Raw genomic sequence first — 14,582 nt, 5'->3', positions numbered from 1 at the left:
AAAGAGCAAGATACCTCAGACCTTTCGTAACAAAAAATACGACATATCCGAAACCAACAAGACCTTCAATTTGAATCTTAACAATTATAAGATGTCTCAGGTAGGATCAGCCCCTTTCAGGAATCGCTGGAACCAAGCGTTTTTTCATACACTGGCAATTTATGCGCATCAGCCTGTCGTTCAACCACCTGCATTGCGGTATCTTTCATCGTCCTAATACATTCCTCCCTGAACTCGAGGACCTTCTTTGTAGCCGGTCGGTTGGCTGTGTTCATAAACCATCGATAGTACTCAGGGAATTCCTTCTCTAGATCCAGACCTCCTGAAGGAAACATTGTGCCCAGAAACGTATTCCACGAGACGAATGCGAGGTCAGCATAAGTACACTTATCACCGACGAGCCAGACTGGTTCATCGGCGGCAAGCCCTAGCTTTTGTCTCTGCTTGCGCAGTGAACTATCTACCACGCTAATGATGCGTTTTGCCTCGTTTCCGTACCGGTCTATCGCCGTTTGGAGGTTCTGCTCTATATGGATATGAGTGAACCATGCTATTCGGCAAGCAGAGACAGTCAGCCGGTTATGTCCTGGAAAATGCTTGCCCAAAAGGGAAATGGAAGTCAATTTGAAGGGAAGCTTGGAAACGCACTCTTTTGGCCAAACATCGGACCCTGGGCACTCATCTGGAACATAAGCCAACTCTGAAGCAGCCATTTCTCCTCAAACCTATCATCACCATACGTGAGCTTGAGCTTCTTATCATACGTATCGATGATATAGTTTATGATAGCTCCAGATTCAAATAAGGTGACGTTCCTATTTGGATCAATCATGGCGGGCAACCGCCCATTCGGGTTTAGAGATGTATACGGTTCCGACTTGATCTCGGCATACGGGATCCAGACTATTTCGTACGGTAGCCCAAGTTCCTCAAGTAAGATAATGGGCTTCCAGGGGTTTGGTCCCTGACCGTGTGGTCCATTGTAAATCTTGATAGGTTGCATAGTGAAAAGAGATGAGGACTCGGTAGCTTTGGGGCTTATACCAGAGCCTCAGCACTCCTGTCTCTGCCTACGCTATAGGATTTTTAATGGTTTTTCGGAGATAGAATCGCGGTGCTAATCGCTGATGAACTGAAGCCAGCTACGGCCTTAGACCTAAATAAATCCGCAAAGCCCGTATACTTGCAGTCGAGCCACATACGAACCCTACATCCCAGTCGAGCATCACAGCCCAAGGAGGGAGCTTCCGACAACGCCCGGCGGCGGTGACCTGCTGTTAAGACTGGGACGAAGAGGCATTTGACGTCTCGTGAATGCTTATGTCCATGTTCGTATGCATGTAGTAGTCTCTTAGTCCGGATATGGGATCCTACAATCACACTTGACGTTTAGCGGTAATGTCTGCGATGATCACCGTCTTAGGGAGGCATACTCACCATTCAACATTAAAAATGTATTCTGTATGTTCTATTGATATAATACTTGGAAATCCTGCAATAGTTACTAAATATTTAACGTCTTGCTGACACACATCCTATTTTATATGCAGACTGCAGTCGTGAGTTTCTTGATTTGATCATTTATTCTTCCTTTATGTGCCTACCTACGTACTAAGATGTAGACCGGACCTAGGTAGATGAAATCTTGCAAGACTCTATCTCTTAAACGGACATCCCAGAAGCACAGATGCTGCTTGATATATCCTTTATTCCTCTCTCTGGATTATACACTTAACATAGTATGAAGGCATCGAAACGCCACGCTTCCCCAACCCGAAACAACCCGATGGGCTCCACATATGCCGATTTACTCGGGAGGTACATAGGGGTGGACCAGCATTTCACTGAACCGCTCCAACTTCTCTTTTCCTCGTACCTCCTCCACCAGTAGCGGCATTCTGACTACATTGAACTCATCGTACAATTCTTCGATCTGGTCTAGATATTTTTTCTGCATCTTTCGTCGCGCGTTGCATTGTTCGCAGTTACTGCCTTGTTTCGGGAATAGTAGCTGGTTCACCACGATGCAGTGCGTATCGATGCTGTAGCTTGCTAATTCTTGAATCATACGCTCCGTCTCGTAAAGACTCAAGAATTCTGCTATACAGACACATACGAACGTTGTGAGGTTCTCATCCTTGAACTGTGTGTTGACTTCGGAGATAGTCTGGCGAAGGGTCTCCAGCTTCTCCATCATCTCGTTCAGGTTCTGTCCGTTCGGGAGTGTGCCTTGGTTTCCGAGGAAGCCATTCAATAAAGGGCCATATTGGGAAGAAAGTTGGGAGATCTTAGCAAGAGCCTTCTCGAGGACAGAGGGGAACTGTAAGAAACGGAGGGTGTGGCCCGTGGGCGCGGTGTCGAAAATGATGACTTCGTAGGAGAGGGATTTGACTTGTTTGAGAACTTCGGCGAAAGACATGGCTTCATCTATACCCGGAATCTAGAAGAATGTCTTGATTAGATAGGTGCGTAATGTCGAGGCCGATATACCTGTACTTACCGCGAATGCCAAATCTTGCATCATGCCACCCATGCCACCCATAGGATCGCTGTTGTCTTCACCCTGTCCGGCTAGTAAATCTTGGATACTTCCATTCGGATCTATTTCCATAGCACTCAGGTTCGAGAAACCTTCTATTAATCGCGCCTCCTTGCCGAACTTTTGCGCGAAGGCATCGGACAGATTGTGGGCGGGATCGGTAGAGATGAGTAGGACCGAACGACGAACTTTGGCGAGCTGTATGGCGAGGGAGCACGATGTTGTCGTCTTTCCCACGCCACCCTTACCACCGACGAAAATCCATCGCAGCGTCTTCTGATCGAGGATAGACTGCAACGTCGGTTCGAGGCCGTCGTCGGCGGAGACCACAGCGGTGGACATGGCGAACGGTTATGTAAGGGCGTAAATATGTCGAAGGAACAAAGTACTATGTAGTGATACGAACAAGATATGCGGTACCTTTTTATTAGGTAGGTTCAGATGTAATTGTGACGGAGTGTCGTGGCATGAATCTGGAGTAAATTCTGGAAGGTTGATGGAATCAAGTCGAGCCTTTGGAGCTTGTAGAACAAATCACAATGCCCCGCGGTACTTAGGTACACCGTTGTGGGCATTTACAGCGCAATCGTAGGTACAAAAGTACCTAAATCTACCCCTCCATCGCAACATTGAAGCCACTTTATTCGCTCCGTGGCTGTCTGGACTCACTAATAAACTCTATAATTCTCCTTCCACAGTAAATCTCGCCATAATTCAATTTCTTCTTTCAACAATCAACAAATTACGCGACAAAGTGACAATACCTTTTATCGACAGAGCAGCAAATAGGATTAAGTCAATACGTAATCATTAACTCTAACTACATGTAGTGTCCTGTCCGAATCTTTACTTGTCGCCAGTATCATGAATGGCGTTTGGCACGGCTCTCTCAATACTCTCAGGGACCTTCTCCTGAACCTTCTTAGGTAGGACCGACGCATCACCACCACCCTTCGCGTGTGTCTTGTCGGTAGACTGGCCTGGGTTTTTACCGGTGGGGTGGATCTAGGATCACTATTAGTAAAAACGACCAATAGATTCAATATACTTCGTTCGACCATGGAAGAGGAGGACTCACCGAATCTGGAAGGGTATCCTCCAATCCCTTAGGTGCCTTCTCCTGAACCTTTCCGGGCACTTTGGATTCGCCTGTGGCGTGAGACTTATCGGTAGTCGACATTCTGGCGAAAATGGTAGAAAAAGATCGGGTTGCGAATGGAACTTGACTTGACCCCGTAATTTTTAGTATTCGAACAGTTTGCGAGTACATGATCCTACTCGACGAAGAATTCACTTCCAATGTGAGAAACATTCGCCGTACTTATATTTCAACCAACCAAACTGCCGAGCGGATCACACATCCCTTATAACTTTCGCATCATGAATCACCAGTGTCGAAGCACAAGAATCGTATAACAGCCGATTTCATGACATAAGAGTACTGATGACGAGTTTCCATGTTGTCTTACGGTCATGGACAAAATATCATGGATATGTCAGAGGTCTACAATACCTAGAGCTCGGTGAACGAGAAAGACCGAAAGCTATTTCAACGGCAAATATGTTTATGTGACGCGAATACCACTTATATTGAGTTCATTTGCTCCGGAGCAAAGACCAGTGGCGCACTGAGTTGATTAGCTTCAGCGCGTCATTGAATCCCATCATATTCCTCGAGAACCCGTCATAAGGCCTGCCGAGCATAGCCGCCGTCCACCGTCCTACTAAATAGTCTTCGGATTGACGGGCATGTGTACGGTTGAAAACGAGACAAACTTTGCTATCCAAGTCCGGCGGAAAACGAATTAGCAAGTAAAGAGTCACTTGTCATTAAGTGAGGACTAAGTGAATGAGTAAAGATTCGGTCTATAATGATGTCTTTAGTAAGTAATTCCTTTCTACATTGTATCCTAATCTTTTCCAAAACCTCCATCCTTTTGGCTGTATTGGGACGACGATTTCGGAGTCTCGGTTTAATGAGCAAACCTAAAGTCCTTCCTTCTACTTCCTTGGTCCGTGGTCGTCTCTAGATAATGTACTTGTTGCTGTAAGTACGTTAGTAGTTTATACAGTACATACCGAAGTGTTTGTACTCGGGATTCTTACCTCTCTTGTCATCGCGTTCCATTCCTTATCTCTACTCTTGTTACGCCATATGTAGTATAGTTTAATAAGTGCATATATCACTATATTGCCCGCACAAATTGCAACAAGTTGTCTATTTCCACGGCGATCTACGAACCATCGTGTTAGCTAGAGGTAAAGATTGGATCATATGAGGGAAGTGGGGGTCACCCTACATTCAGGTTTATCGTCGTCGCGATAAATGTTCGAGTATATGATGCCAGACAATTGGACGAACATACTGTCGGGGAGGTTAACTTTGTCTTCAACTAATATGAGGACAGCACTCACTTATATGCCGCGGCCGAAACGGTTCGCGTTCTAACAGTGTTCGAATTTCGGCTACACCAACCAACTTGTATCGCATGGGCTATTCAACCTATTAGCAATCGCAGGTAAGGGCACGGGTTTTTACATACGATATGGATATCCAAGCAAAACGGTCAATACGGCATATTTTGCCCATGGTGAAATATCACTCGGTAGTACAGCCAAGGCGATGAGGTTAGGTAACATCCAAACTTGCGAAAACAAGCCCATCAGGGATCTTTCGTTCCACGCCTCGGATAGGAACGTTAGAATGAGTAACTTGGTCATGGTTAGTTCCCATTAAAATAACTGATTTGAGATAGTGTAAGTGGTGACTTACAGTGATGACAGCTAGGACTTGAGATGGAATCGTTAAGAGGTTGGAATTGAACGTATCAAATCCAAGATTCCTGAGCGTTAATGTCAAGTACTGAGAGGGCGGTCCTATCGGCAAGCCAAAGACGAGTCCGGAAATGTAGATGGGCCACAGGTCGACGTCGCATAACGACTTCCACAATCGCTTGAGGTCGACAGCCTGACGGTTATGCATATCGCCTTTCGAGGGATCGTCTCTCAATATCCGATTGACCATAATGACCTCTTCGCGTTCGGTAAACCACCCCTTCGGTCGATACCACGATTTGGTTTGAGTAGGCGACGGTGCCATCATGAACCAAGACCAAATCCCAACACTTAAGGTGAAAACTCCTTCAATCAAGAAAAGCCATCTCCATCCCTCTCGGCCATGATCGCCTCGGAGATGTAGGATACCAAAGGCGAGGATTGGCGCAATGATGTCGACCAGATTGAGCGTTGCCCAGAAAAGGGCCAAACGGAAAGGCAATTCGGTTCCCTTGAAGAAATAAGACTAAAATACTAAGTCAGCTTTCTGACATTCAATCTTATGGATAATTCAGACAATAGACGGTGAGCTAACTCACGAGGTACAGGACGATATCCGGAATGAAGCCGCCTTGCAACATGCCAAGCAGAACACGAGTAGTGAGAAACGTCGCTCTGCTATTCAGCCAAAACTGCGAGGCCGCCACAAAGCTCCAAAGACACATGATAGTAGGTATCCATCGATCAGGACCTATAAGATATGTTAGCAAAGGATCGGGGTAGCAGAGTATGAATCCGGCACATACCAACTTTCTTACTGACCAACTGTGAAGGGAGCTCAGCGCATAAGAAAGCCAATTTGAAAACAATATTTCCCAGATTATAATCTACATAAAATCAGTTTTATTATGGTAAATTTATAACGAAGTTCAGCAGCGCTCACCGTTTGTAGTTAATCTCAAGTCGTCGAGGAAATTGTCTGTGTTCGCCTGAGTTAGGTTCCCACGATCCAAGTCCAAAGCGAAAAATGCGATGCACGCCCACACCGTGATCTTCCAATCGAGCTTATTAATAAGTGGTAACTCTTCAGCCCAGGTCCATCTTGCTGTCGGATCGAACCGGTGTAAGTTCTCATACTTCTCGGTAGGCTGGAAGTACTTGGCTTTTTCCGGATCATCAAAAACGGACGGCTGGGTCGCGATCTCGTTCAAGTTGTATTGCTGCTTTCGACGAAAGAGAGTTAATATGGGAAGAGTCGGCGGTTCAGTATGCTGGAGTTCTTGCTGTTGAAGGATGCGCTTCTTCGCCGCAGCAGCATCCTCTTCTCCATGCTTCTTCTCAGATCCCGACACGGATCCGGGCCGGATCACGACCGTATCTTTTAGATCTGCCATGATACCCGATTATCCAGGTAATTGAATTTCCTCGGAGGTAATACAACCCTGAGGTTCCGCAAAGATTAGTGCTACAATACATCACGGATAACGGTTATCTTTATAATAACTCTCGTGGCTTGAGGTTGGCACACAGGTGGAACCTTTGCGTGATCTCGCCATTGAAAGATCAACCCGTTTAGGTATCATTGGCCGTTTCAGTGGCTAACTGGCCCAAAGATTACGACGTCGCAAGGGAGCTTTGGGAGACAGATGAGGCAAGTCTCCAAGGGAATATTTGGAAACAGTGAGCACGTCATTCCTGGGCCCCGATCGCGAATCTTGGCTTAAGCCTATCGCTGCCACCACAATTTTCGCGCGTAGTGGGTGGCATCAATGGCGGGATCACCAACAGAGCTTCTTCATAGGCCATATTAAATGTTCTGCTGTAGTAACACCTCCGTTATCCTGGCATTTCCAGCTCCCTGGAATCGGGTTTGTAGATGAATCTTGTCAGCGCATGTAAATATTAATATGCCCGATCACATTCGCCGCATTGACCTATTCCCAAAAGATCCAGGAAAACTCCACTCTCATTCGGACCCATTGCTTATGATTGAGGCTTTATTGGTCTGGTAAAGAAGGATCGTAAGGTGAGAGGTATACAGGCGCGAGAGTTACACCTTGAGAGGAACGTACGACCACCACTATTCGCCATTCGGTTGAGTGCATCACTCAGAACAAAGGGATTACCAAGGTACACCGGGCCAAATAAACTACCTGAATATTTCGGGTTCGGGTCCATGGGAATAGAGTGGAATTATTAAGTGTTGCTTTAGTCTTGGTCCGGATTACCCACCGTAACAGAAGTAGTACCGACTATATGCCCGGCTCTATGTGGAGGTCTCATTCATATTGAGCGACATAAAAAATGGGATCAAGCATGTTTTAATGCTGATTTTGTATAGATTCATCGGAACACTGAGATGCTAAGAAAACGCGCATACGGCGATCAGGTACATGAACATGGTATAAGTTGAACCCCCGTATGACCCCCATAGAACCTCTCCATACGCCTAGCGGAATTTCGTACTTCGTCAACTAACGACAAATAATAGTTCTAGAATTAAGGAGGAGAGCTCATCTTAATTGGCTTATTGGAGGGTTCGGAAGATTTCGCGGTCCTCTTCCTCGATACTACCCAGGTGCTCAGAGCCGTCACGATTATAAGTACAGGAACCCCTAGCCCGACACCGACACCAACACCGAGCTTCCATTTATTGTATTCATCACGGTGTCCAATTTCATTCTGTGCCTTGAGAAAGCGCTCAACCTGGTCTGTCGCGATAATGAATTGACTTGTCGCATCAAATGGTATATTGGCGGCGGAAGCTGGGGATCGTTCGTCAATCTTTACGTCGGGCTGGCTGATCGTGATAACATTTCCCATATCCCTTTTGGCGAAATATTCGGCTTCCGCTACGCTCAAGTTGGGCGCTGAGGACAAGGGGAAAGAAGTAAGAATCTCGTAGGGGTTAAAGGTAACCTGCGAGTCCGTGGTGTCTTTCGTGACATCAGTGAGTTAACCAGTATTAACTATATGGCGGCAACACTTACTCATTTCCCAAGTATTATTTCCATCTAGACTCCATTGAACACTCACGGGGTACTCCTTACTGGTGGCGTCAACCTTCCAGGAGATAGTATAATTCCTGTCCTCCATCACAAGAGCATATGCGGAGCTCTGTGAATCAGCCCTAAGAGGGTAAACACCATCCGGGAAATAGCAACCTGCTCCATTGGGATCACACCATTTGAATGAAGTAAGGCATAGCAGAAGCTTAGAACAGTCTCGTTGAGAAGGGTCCCAAGCGACGGTGGTGGAGGCAAGGTGTGCCACCAAGATCGATAGCAGAGGGGCTTTCATTGTAGCTACAGCACGTTATAATATTGCTGCGGAAAAAAAGCAGTGGCTCGTAATGATCTTGAAGATCGAAAACCCACGACCATTTTATGTTCAGCTCGCGACAGTAAAGTCGCTACGTCATAAGTCATCAAACACAACCCATGTCACCGAGCAGTATACTGCTTATAATCCGGGGCAGTAAAAGGATTGGATGCCAAAGCTACCAAGACATGCTAAGATCCGACAAGAGCTCTGCGCCGCAATTGAATACGGCTGGAGATAACTTGGCAGACAAGGGGCATTTGGCACCGAGTTGGCTGTTGAAGATCAGGTAGAGCTTCCAAGAACCGAGAATGATGTGGTTTGATCTGTGTTATAGAACACAAAGCTCACTGTTTTACCGACGGCCACCGTGATCTATAGACTCCGATCGCATGGATCTCCGGTCCGGATTTTGACCCGTGCGGTCGCATTGCTATCCGTAAACTAACCCATTCTAGTGCACTATGCCGGCCTCTGGATGAAGCTACACTCATGAAATTGCATTTCGATAAGTCGGAAGGGAGTCATCGTTGGCATTCCCAAACTCACATATTCTCAAATTGTTTCAATTTAATATGGCCTCAATAGAAAGTAGCCGGATATCTGAGTAGGCATACAACATAATTCTCGGGGGAAAGCGAGTTAGAAAACAGGTATTCGGGATATCGCAGGTCTTCTAGGACAAGTAGCTGTAGGTAATTCGATGATCCCAACCCCCAGCCCTCCTTTATTCATTCTTATTTTTATTTTTTTTAGTCGGAGTATCGGACTTTCTAATGAATGTATTGCCATGTTTTATTCAGCCACCTCATCGTAGAGTATTATTTCACATATTTCATGCTTATCCAGCCTATACGAAGGCTACTTAAGGCCCTCTGTATCGAATCAATTGATTCTAAGATGCTTCGGTTGCGACTTAGAAAACCCCAATAAACGACGCGCTGAGTTTAACGACGTAGTAGGGCTGGAAAAGAATAAGTATATAAATAACAGTCGAAAGGGTGATCGATGAATTTGGCATGCTTTGTTCTTAGAAAGAAACCCTGTAGGGGATGATGTGAGTAGTCTCGATGCAACCTTGGCACAGAATAAAAAGAAAGACGGTTTCACACGGGACCGAGAGGATCGCAGACCATGTAAGTAGCCATTCATACTTCCAATTATAGGCCTTTCTGGGTAGCCACGAAAGCCATATGAAATCGTTGCACAGCAGATTTTGCTTACTGTGCATAATAGGACAATACATTCGTTCCCAAGAAGGCGAAAAACTCGGTAACAAATTGTCCATGAGATGCTGTTGCATGCCAAAGTGTTACCCAAATCTTACCTAAATCATGAACGATTATATAGGAAGGATGGGTCCCATTGGCTGCTTGAGGATGTAGGGCTATAGGATGAGAAATCCATTCACCGGCTATGGCCCTATCTTACATAAATGAGCGTCGCCGCCCCCACTCGCAGCAGGTATATTCGAAGCTGAAATGAACCAAGGAATTGACTTTGTTGAGGTCCAGTTAATATATAACATGACCCTGATGAAAGACAGCGGAAGTATATCAGGCTGTCTTCATCTCGTCCTCTCAGATTTGCTTTCTCTCTCGGAGTCTTCATAGTAAATTACCCAGCCAAAGTCGAACGAGAAAATCTTCAATACTTCCTCACGACCAACTGATTGGCGTCAAAAGGACACTAGTGGACGGGACGGGACGCCACACGACGAGAACTCCGAGCCTGGCCAGAAAGATGGGGTGGATACATAACTCCCCAGATGATACACCTACCGAGGGACCAAGGGTAACGGCCGTCGCGAGTGTATTGACAGGGATAGCGTTTTTATTTATATTGATCCGAGTTTATGTTCGGGGTCACCTTCTAAGAGCTTTTTGGATAGGTATTACCATCTTATAAAACCTGAGTACCTAGCACGTCCAGCATGCTAACTCGAATGGATAGATGACTGGATCATACTTGTGACTTGGGTAATTAGCTATAAAAAGGGCCTGGTTTTCAATTCCTAATAGCGGCTATAGGCTCTTTCACTGAGCTTTACCGTGGACATCTCGATAGGTGTGTACTGCTGCCTCATGAACTGCACGCTATGAGTTGCTAAGATGAAGTTAACAGAGACTACATGGGGGCTTGGGATGATACATATTGAAGACATGCCGAATGAGAACATGGGTAGATTCGGTGCTGTAAGTCTTAAATACCTTGTTTAATCTGATCTCGGCTCCATCTAACCTAGAGCAGTTGGAACATGCCGGTGCCCCCTTGTAAGTGTGCCTACCAGCAACTATATTACCACCTATATCTTCTCACATCTAATTAGGTACATTTTAAGCCACCTTGGGTTTAAATTAAGCCTATTGGTTTCATACTTCCGATTTGTTCCTCAGGGAATGTGCAAGTATGGGGTCACCTGTGTGCTGATTACATGCACGGTCTTTCACCTATCTTGCCTAATAGTCCAACTCAACAGCTGTCGACCAGTAAGTCCGAGATAATCTACTCGGTGCCCCTCCACTACTAACCCCATGCAGATCGCAAAGCAGTGGGATGATAGTATAGACGGAAAATGTATCAACTTGATGCTGTACTACGTGACTTCGTCGGCACTAACGGTTGTCTTTGATTTCGCTGTGTAAGTAACTCGTGTCTAGATGTTGTCGTGCTATGCTTACCCCTTTAAGAATGTTTCTTCCATTTCCAGTTCTCGTGAAATCCAAACTTCCGACCAAAAAGAAGATCGTGTTACTCGGTCTCTTCGCTCTCGGCTTTTTCATCACGGCCATTCAAATCATTCGCATCCAGTTCATAAATGGCACCTCAAACCCCCTAAACTCCGGATCTGTGCAGTTGTGGTCGGCGGTCGAATTAAATCTAGGTATAATAGTGGTTTGTGTGCCCGTTCTCTCCCCTTTATTCAGAAGCAACCGCCGGTCTACCAAAAGCACGCCCCAGTCTTCGTGGGCAAATAGCAACGCCCCGAGTTGGGTCGTCGGACATCGCATTACTTCCGAAGACCATTTATACGATACGGAAACCAGTCATACCGATTGTACAGCAAATACGGGCAGCCATGAGTCTACTATGCCGATAGGAGGCAATCGCATCGTCAAAGAAACGAATATTAGCGTTATTAATCAAGTCGTCCCAGCTCATATGACACACCATCATATGAACCTGGGGAGCGAGTACTGGGGAAGTAGTGCAAACATGATGAGTAGCAATAGTCTGTCAAGTCATAGCTTTAATCAAGTTTAGAATGATATAACTAAATATCAATTCCTTTAATTAACAACGGAATCAACATGATATAAGCGACGGATTGGCAATCCTCTTCAACGGACCAGTCAGATCCCTCAGCCACCAATTAGATGAGGCACCCCTTGTTTTAGATGCCCGGGTGGGATTCCAAATCCTATACCGTCCATATAACCTGTCACTTTTGGAAGCCATTGACATGCATTATATAAGAGACTCGGTCGCGATTCGATTCTAGACGGTTTCAGCTGAGCCCACAGCCATACGCCCGAAGTCAACTGCCTGATCACTATGGGTGTCCTAGAGATCGAGAGCAGTGATGGCAATTCTCATATAGATTCACTTGCCGTAATTTACATACCCTATCAACTCTCATCTGCGAATTTCTTATATGGGTAATTAAGTCAAGCTCGAAGTGCGCATCCACCTCCCTTCAAGTCCTACACTACACCCGAAGTCTATAGATGGAGAACCCTACATTATCACAGGCCAAGCTTCTCAATGTTTCGCACAATTTCAGCACAACTACCACAGATATTCCATTAGAACGCCCCCAATCGCCCAAAACCCCCAAAACCCCTAGCGCACAATCACAACACCAGAATCATCGGCTGAATCAAGTGGTTGAAAAAATACCGTCGACGTTAGATAGGTCGCCCCTTGGTAAGCCTATTGATCATATAAATGTAATTCTGGCTCAATGGTGGTGGTGGGAGATCGGCGCATCTGTACTAAGCATTGTCGGTATTCTACTCGTGGGTTTGGTACTGTACCGAATAGACAGCAATACACTCCAAAACTGGCTGTACTCTATCCAACCAAACTCACTTATTTCCGTCCTTACGACAGTTTCGAAGGCATCTATGATGGTCCCTATCGCATCCAGCATTAGTCAATTAAAGTGGCAACATTTCTCTTACCGACCAAATACTCTCAATAACCTCCAACTATTCGACGATGCGAGTAGGGGTCCATGGGGATCATTAACGGCATTACTTATGGTGAGGCCTCGTGCGATTACTCTCTGGGCGTTGTCAATAGTTACTCTTGTAGCTCTTGGTATTGAGCCAAGCGCGCAGCAGATCTTACAGGTATCCACCAGACCAGCAGCTCTAAGCAATGTGACAGCAACGATACCATCAGCGCAAAACTACTACTCGCATGCGTGGACACGATCAACTGCCGATGTAAGTTGTTGGATCATGTACCATACTCATAACACTCATTAATATGCGTTCTGTTGGTTTAGCTTAACAATATCGCTTTGATCAAAGCACAAAATGCGATGTATGCCATAACTCACATTTTTGGCCCTCTGAAATTGAAGAGCCCAATTGCTGATGTTTGCCATTAAGAATGAACGGCGCTGTGGGTATTCTCCCACAGATGAATTATTCCTGCGGTGGACCAGCCACAGGATGCACCTGGGACGAATACACGACTCTTGGAGTCTGTAGCGAGTTCAAAAACGTCACGAACGACATTCCAAAACAGTGCTTCGTAAACGAGACATCCGACAAACCTAGTTACACTACTACCTGTTCCTACAACTTCTCCGCAGTACACGACGCCACTTACCTCACTCTGGAGAGTGGTATGCCGCCTTCGGAAAACAATGTGCTGAACTTGACTTGGAGTCTCCCAGACCTAGAAACGAATGAGAACAAGTTGTACTATATGATGGCGACGGGCTCCCTCTCACTCCCGCTATATTTGAGTAGCTGGGCGGGGTTAGACATCATTAAGTATCGCCCACCGAATGACGATACGCTCTCCATCGACGTAACGGATTATGTTACCAATCCCCTCACGCGCGACGCTGAAGCATATACCATCCAATGGTATTGGTGCGCTCAGACATATAAGAATGTTACTGCTACGCCTATAGGTATCATAAGTGCTAAAAAGACGGAAGAGAAGTTATTCAACATGAGCCCGGATGGAGACCCAACAGGCAACGGCGTATATCGGATGAACAGCACGGGCATGGTGTTCAACATATCCGGCGATGTAGAAAACCAACTATTCAACTTCGTAGCATCGACATTTACAACCAACCTGACGGACCTAATGTCACATTTCAGTGGTTCTGGAGGAGTCGATCTAGGTCGGTTCTTGTACAACACGGATCTCTCTGTATTCGCAAAGAACGTCGCAGATACCCTATCGCTCGGAATTCGAAACCCGGCCGATAATATGAACACCACTATGGTCGTGGGCAAAGCATCGTGCATTGAAACATTTTACGACGTGCGATGGGTTTGGCTAAGTCTCCCCATTGCAGAGACGATTTTAACTGCTGCGCTTCTCACCTTGACAATTGTCCAAACTCGTGAGCAGCCACTTTTCAAAACATCTCTAATAGCTCTCTTGATATACGGGCTAGATGGCTGGAAGGAATCCGAATTTAGCTCTGCGAGACCTATGTCAGGCCCAGAACTGGAGAATTTAGCTGACAGGATGCAAGTAAAGCTCGGCAACAACGCAGCGGGAGATTTACGGCTCATCAGAACAGATTCAACCACCCGCGATTGATATGAAGGCATGTGGACCTGGATTTATCAGAATGCAGTTGATAAGAGTTAAATTGAAGATTAATTATATTGATATAAAATCTTGAGCTGAAAAGAGGCCGCCAAGTGGCCCGAGATTTGCTTGGGGAAATAATGAAAGATGATGAACA

The 14,582-nt window shown here is 45.8% G+C and overlaps 7 protein-coding genes across 7 annotated transcripts; 2 read left to right on the top strand and 5 right to left on the bottom strand.

Annotated features, from left to right (window-relative positions):
• Nucleotides 1-58: 58 nt before the first annotated feature.
• Nucleotides 59-1,339, bottom strand: F4822DRAFT_217345 (glutathione transferase). Its single transcript, XM_051453940.1, has 2 exons — nt 649-1,339; nt 59-550 (listed from the first exon to the last, which is right to left on the bottom strand). The coding sequence occupies exons 1-2, from the start codon at nt 1,001-1,003 to the stop codon at nt 117-119; spliced, it is 789 nt and encodes a 262-aa protein (XP_051315655.1). The 5' UTR covers nt 1,004-1,339; the 3' UTR covers nt 59-116.
• Nucleotides 1,340-1,807: 468 nt separating this feature from the next.
• F4822DRAFT_437069 (anion-transporting ATPase) lies at nt 1,808-2,881 on the bottom strand (the record flags this gene model as incomplete). The annotated part of the gene is made up of 2 exons (XM_051462380.1): nt 1,808-2,440; nt 2,501-2,881. 2 exons carry the CDS (start codon nt 2,879-2,881, stop codon nt 1,808-1,810), a joined length of 1,014 nt encoding a protein of 337 aa, XP_051315654.1.
• Nucleotides 2,882-3,385: 504 nt separating this feature from the next.
• Nucleotides 3,386-3,719, bottom strand: F4822DRAFT_428220 (uncharacterized protein; the record flags this gene model as incomplete). Its single annotated transcript, XM_051460871.1, has 2 exons — nt 3,386-3,544; nt 3,618-3,719. 2 exons carry the CDS (start codon nt 3,717-3,719, stop codon nt 3,386-3,388), a joined length of 261 nt encoding a protein of 86 aa, XP_051315653.1.
• A 793-nt stretch (nt 3,720-4,512) lies between these two features.
• On the bottom strand, nt 4,513-6,708 carry F4822DRAFT_428219 (MFS general substrate transporter; the record flags this gene model as incomplete). Its single annotated transcript, XM_051460870.1, has 9 exons — nt 4,513-4,584; nt 4,646-4,773; nt 4,840-4,904; nt 4,955-5,033; nt 5,083-5,251; nt 5,313-5,840; nt 5,914-6,065; nt 6,121-6,201; nt 6,258-6,708. The coding sequence occupies 9 exons, from the start codon at nt 6,706-6,708 to the stop codon at nt 4,513-4,515; spliced, it is 1,725 nt and encodes a 574-aa protein (XP_051315652.1).
• A 1,105-nt stretch (nt 6,709-7,813) lies between these two features.
• On the bottom strand, nt 7,814-8,614 carry F4822DRAFT_428218 (uncharacterized protein; the record flags this gene model as incomplete). The annotated part of the gene is made up of 2 exons (XM_051460869.1): nt 7,814-8,250; nt 8,305-8,614. 2 exons carry the CDS (start codon nt 8,612-8,614, stop codon nt 7,814-7,816), a joined length of 747 nt encoding a protein of 248 aa, XP_051315651.1.
• A 1,257-nt stretch (nt 8,615-9,871) lies between these two features.
• F4822DRAFT_400101 (uncharacterized protein) lies at nt 9,872-11,960 on the top strand. The gene is made up of 8 exons (XM_051457823.1): nt 9,872-10,526; nt 10,589-10,614; nt 10,666-10,702; nt 10,760-10,830; nt 10,886-10,908; nt 10,965-11,124; nt 11,176-11,276; nt 11,326-11,960. The coding sequence occupies exons 1-8, from the start codon at nt 10,379-10,381 to the stop codon at nt 11,897-11,899; spliced, it is 1,140 nt and encodes a 379-aa protein (XP_051315650.1). The 5' UTR covers nt 9,872-10,378; the 3' UTR covers nt 11,900-11,960.
• A 403-nt stretch (nt 11,961-12,363) lies between these two features.
• Nucleotides 12,364-14,434, top strand: F4822DRAFT_428216 (uncharacterized protein; the record flags this gene model as incomplete). Its single annotated transcript, XM_051460868.1, has 3 exons — nt 12,364-13,086; nt 13,149-13,186; nt 13,255-14,434. 3 exons carry the CDS (start codon nt 12,364-12,366, stop codon nt 14,432-14,434), a joined length of 1,941 nt encoding a protein of 646 aa, XP_051315649.1.
• Between the last annotated feature and the right edge of the window lie 148 nt (nt 14,435-14,582).

The sequence above is a fragment of the Hypoxylon trugodes genome (genome assembly GCF_022578975.1).
Source record: "Hypoxylon trugodes strain CBS 135444 unplaced genomic scaffold F4822scaffold_4, whole genome shotgun sequence".
Lineage (NCBI taxonomy): Eukaryota > Fungi > Ascomycota > Sordariomycetes > Xylariales > Hypoxylaceae > Hypoxylon > Hypoxylon trugodes.
Note: the sequence above shows the minus strand (reverse complement) of the source record. Positions and strands in the feature narration are given on the sequence as shown.

What these genes read in the sequence shown, in the direction of transcription:
- F4822DRAFT_217345 (XM_051453940.1), bottom strand. Translation starts at nt 1,003, where the DNA reads ATGCAACCTATCAAGATTTACAATGGACCACACGGTCAGGGACCAAAC. An exon ending in TCCGATGTTTGGCCAAAAGA is followed by an intron (nt 551 to 648) that starts GTGCGTTTCCAA and finishes CTTGCCGAATAG; the next exon opens with CATGGTTCACTCATATCCAT.
- F4822DRAFT_400101 (XM_051457823.1), top strand. Translation starts at nt 10,379, where the DNA reads ATGGGGTGGATACATAACTCCCCAGATGATACACCTACCGAGGGACCA. An exon ending in ACATGGGTAGATTCGGTGCT is followed by an intron (nt 10,831 to 10,885) that starts GTAAGTCTTAAA and finishes AACCTAGAGCAG; the next exon opens with TTGGAACATGCCGGTGCCCC. An exon ending in GTTGTCTTTGATTTCGCTGT is followed by an intron (nt 11,277 to 11,325) that starts GTAAGTAACTCG and finishes TACCCCTTTAAG; the next exon opens with AATGTTTCTTCCATTTCCAG.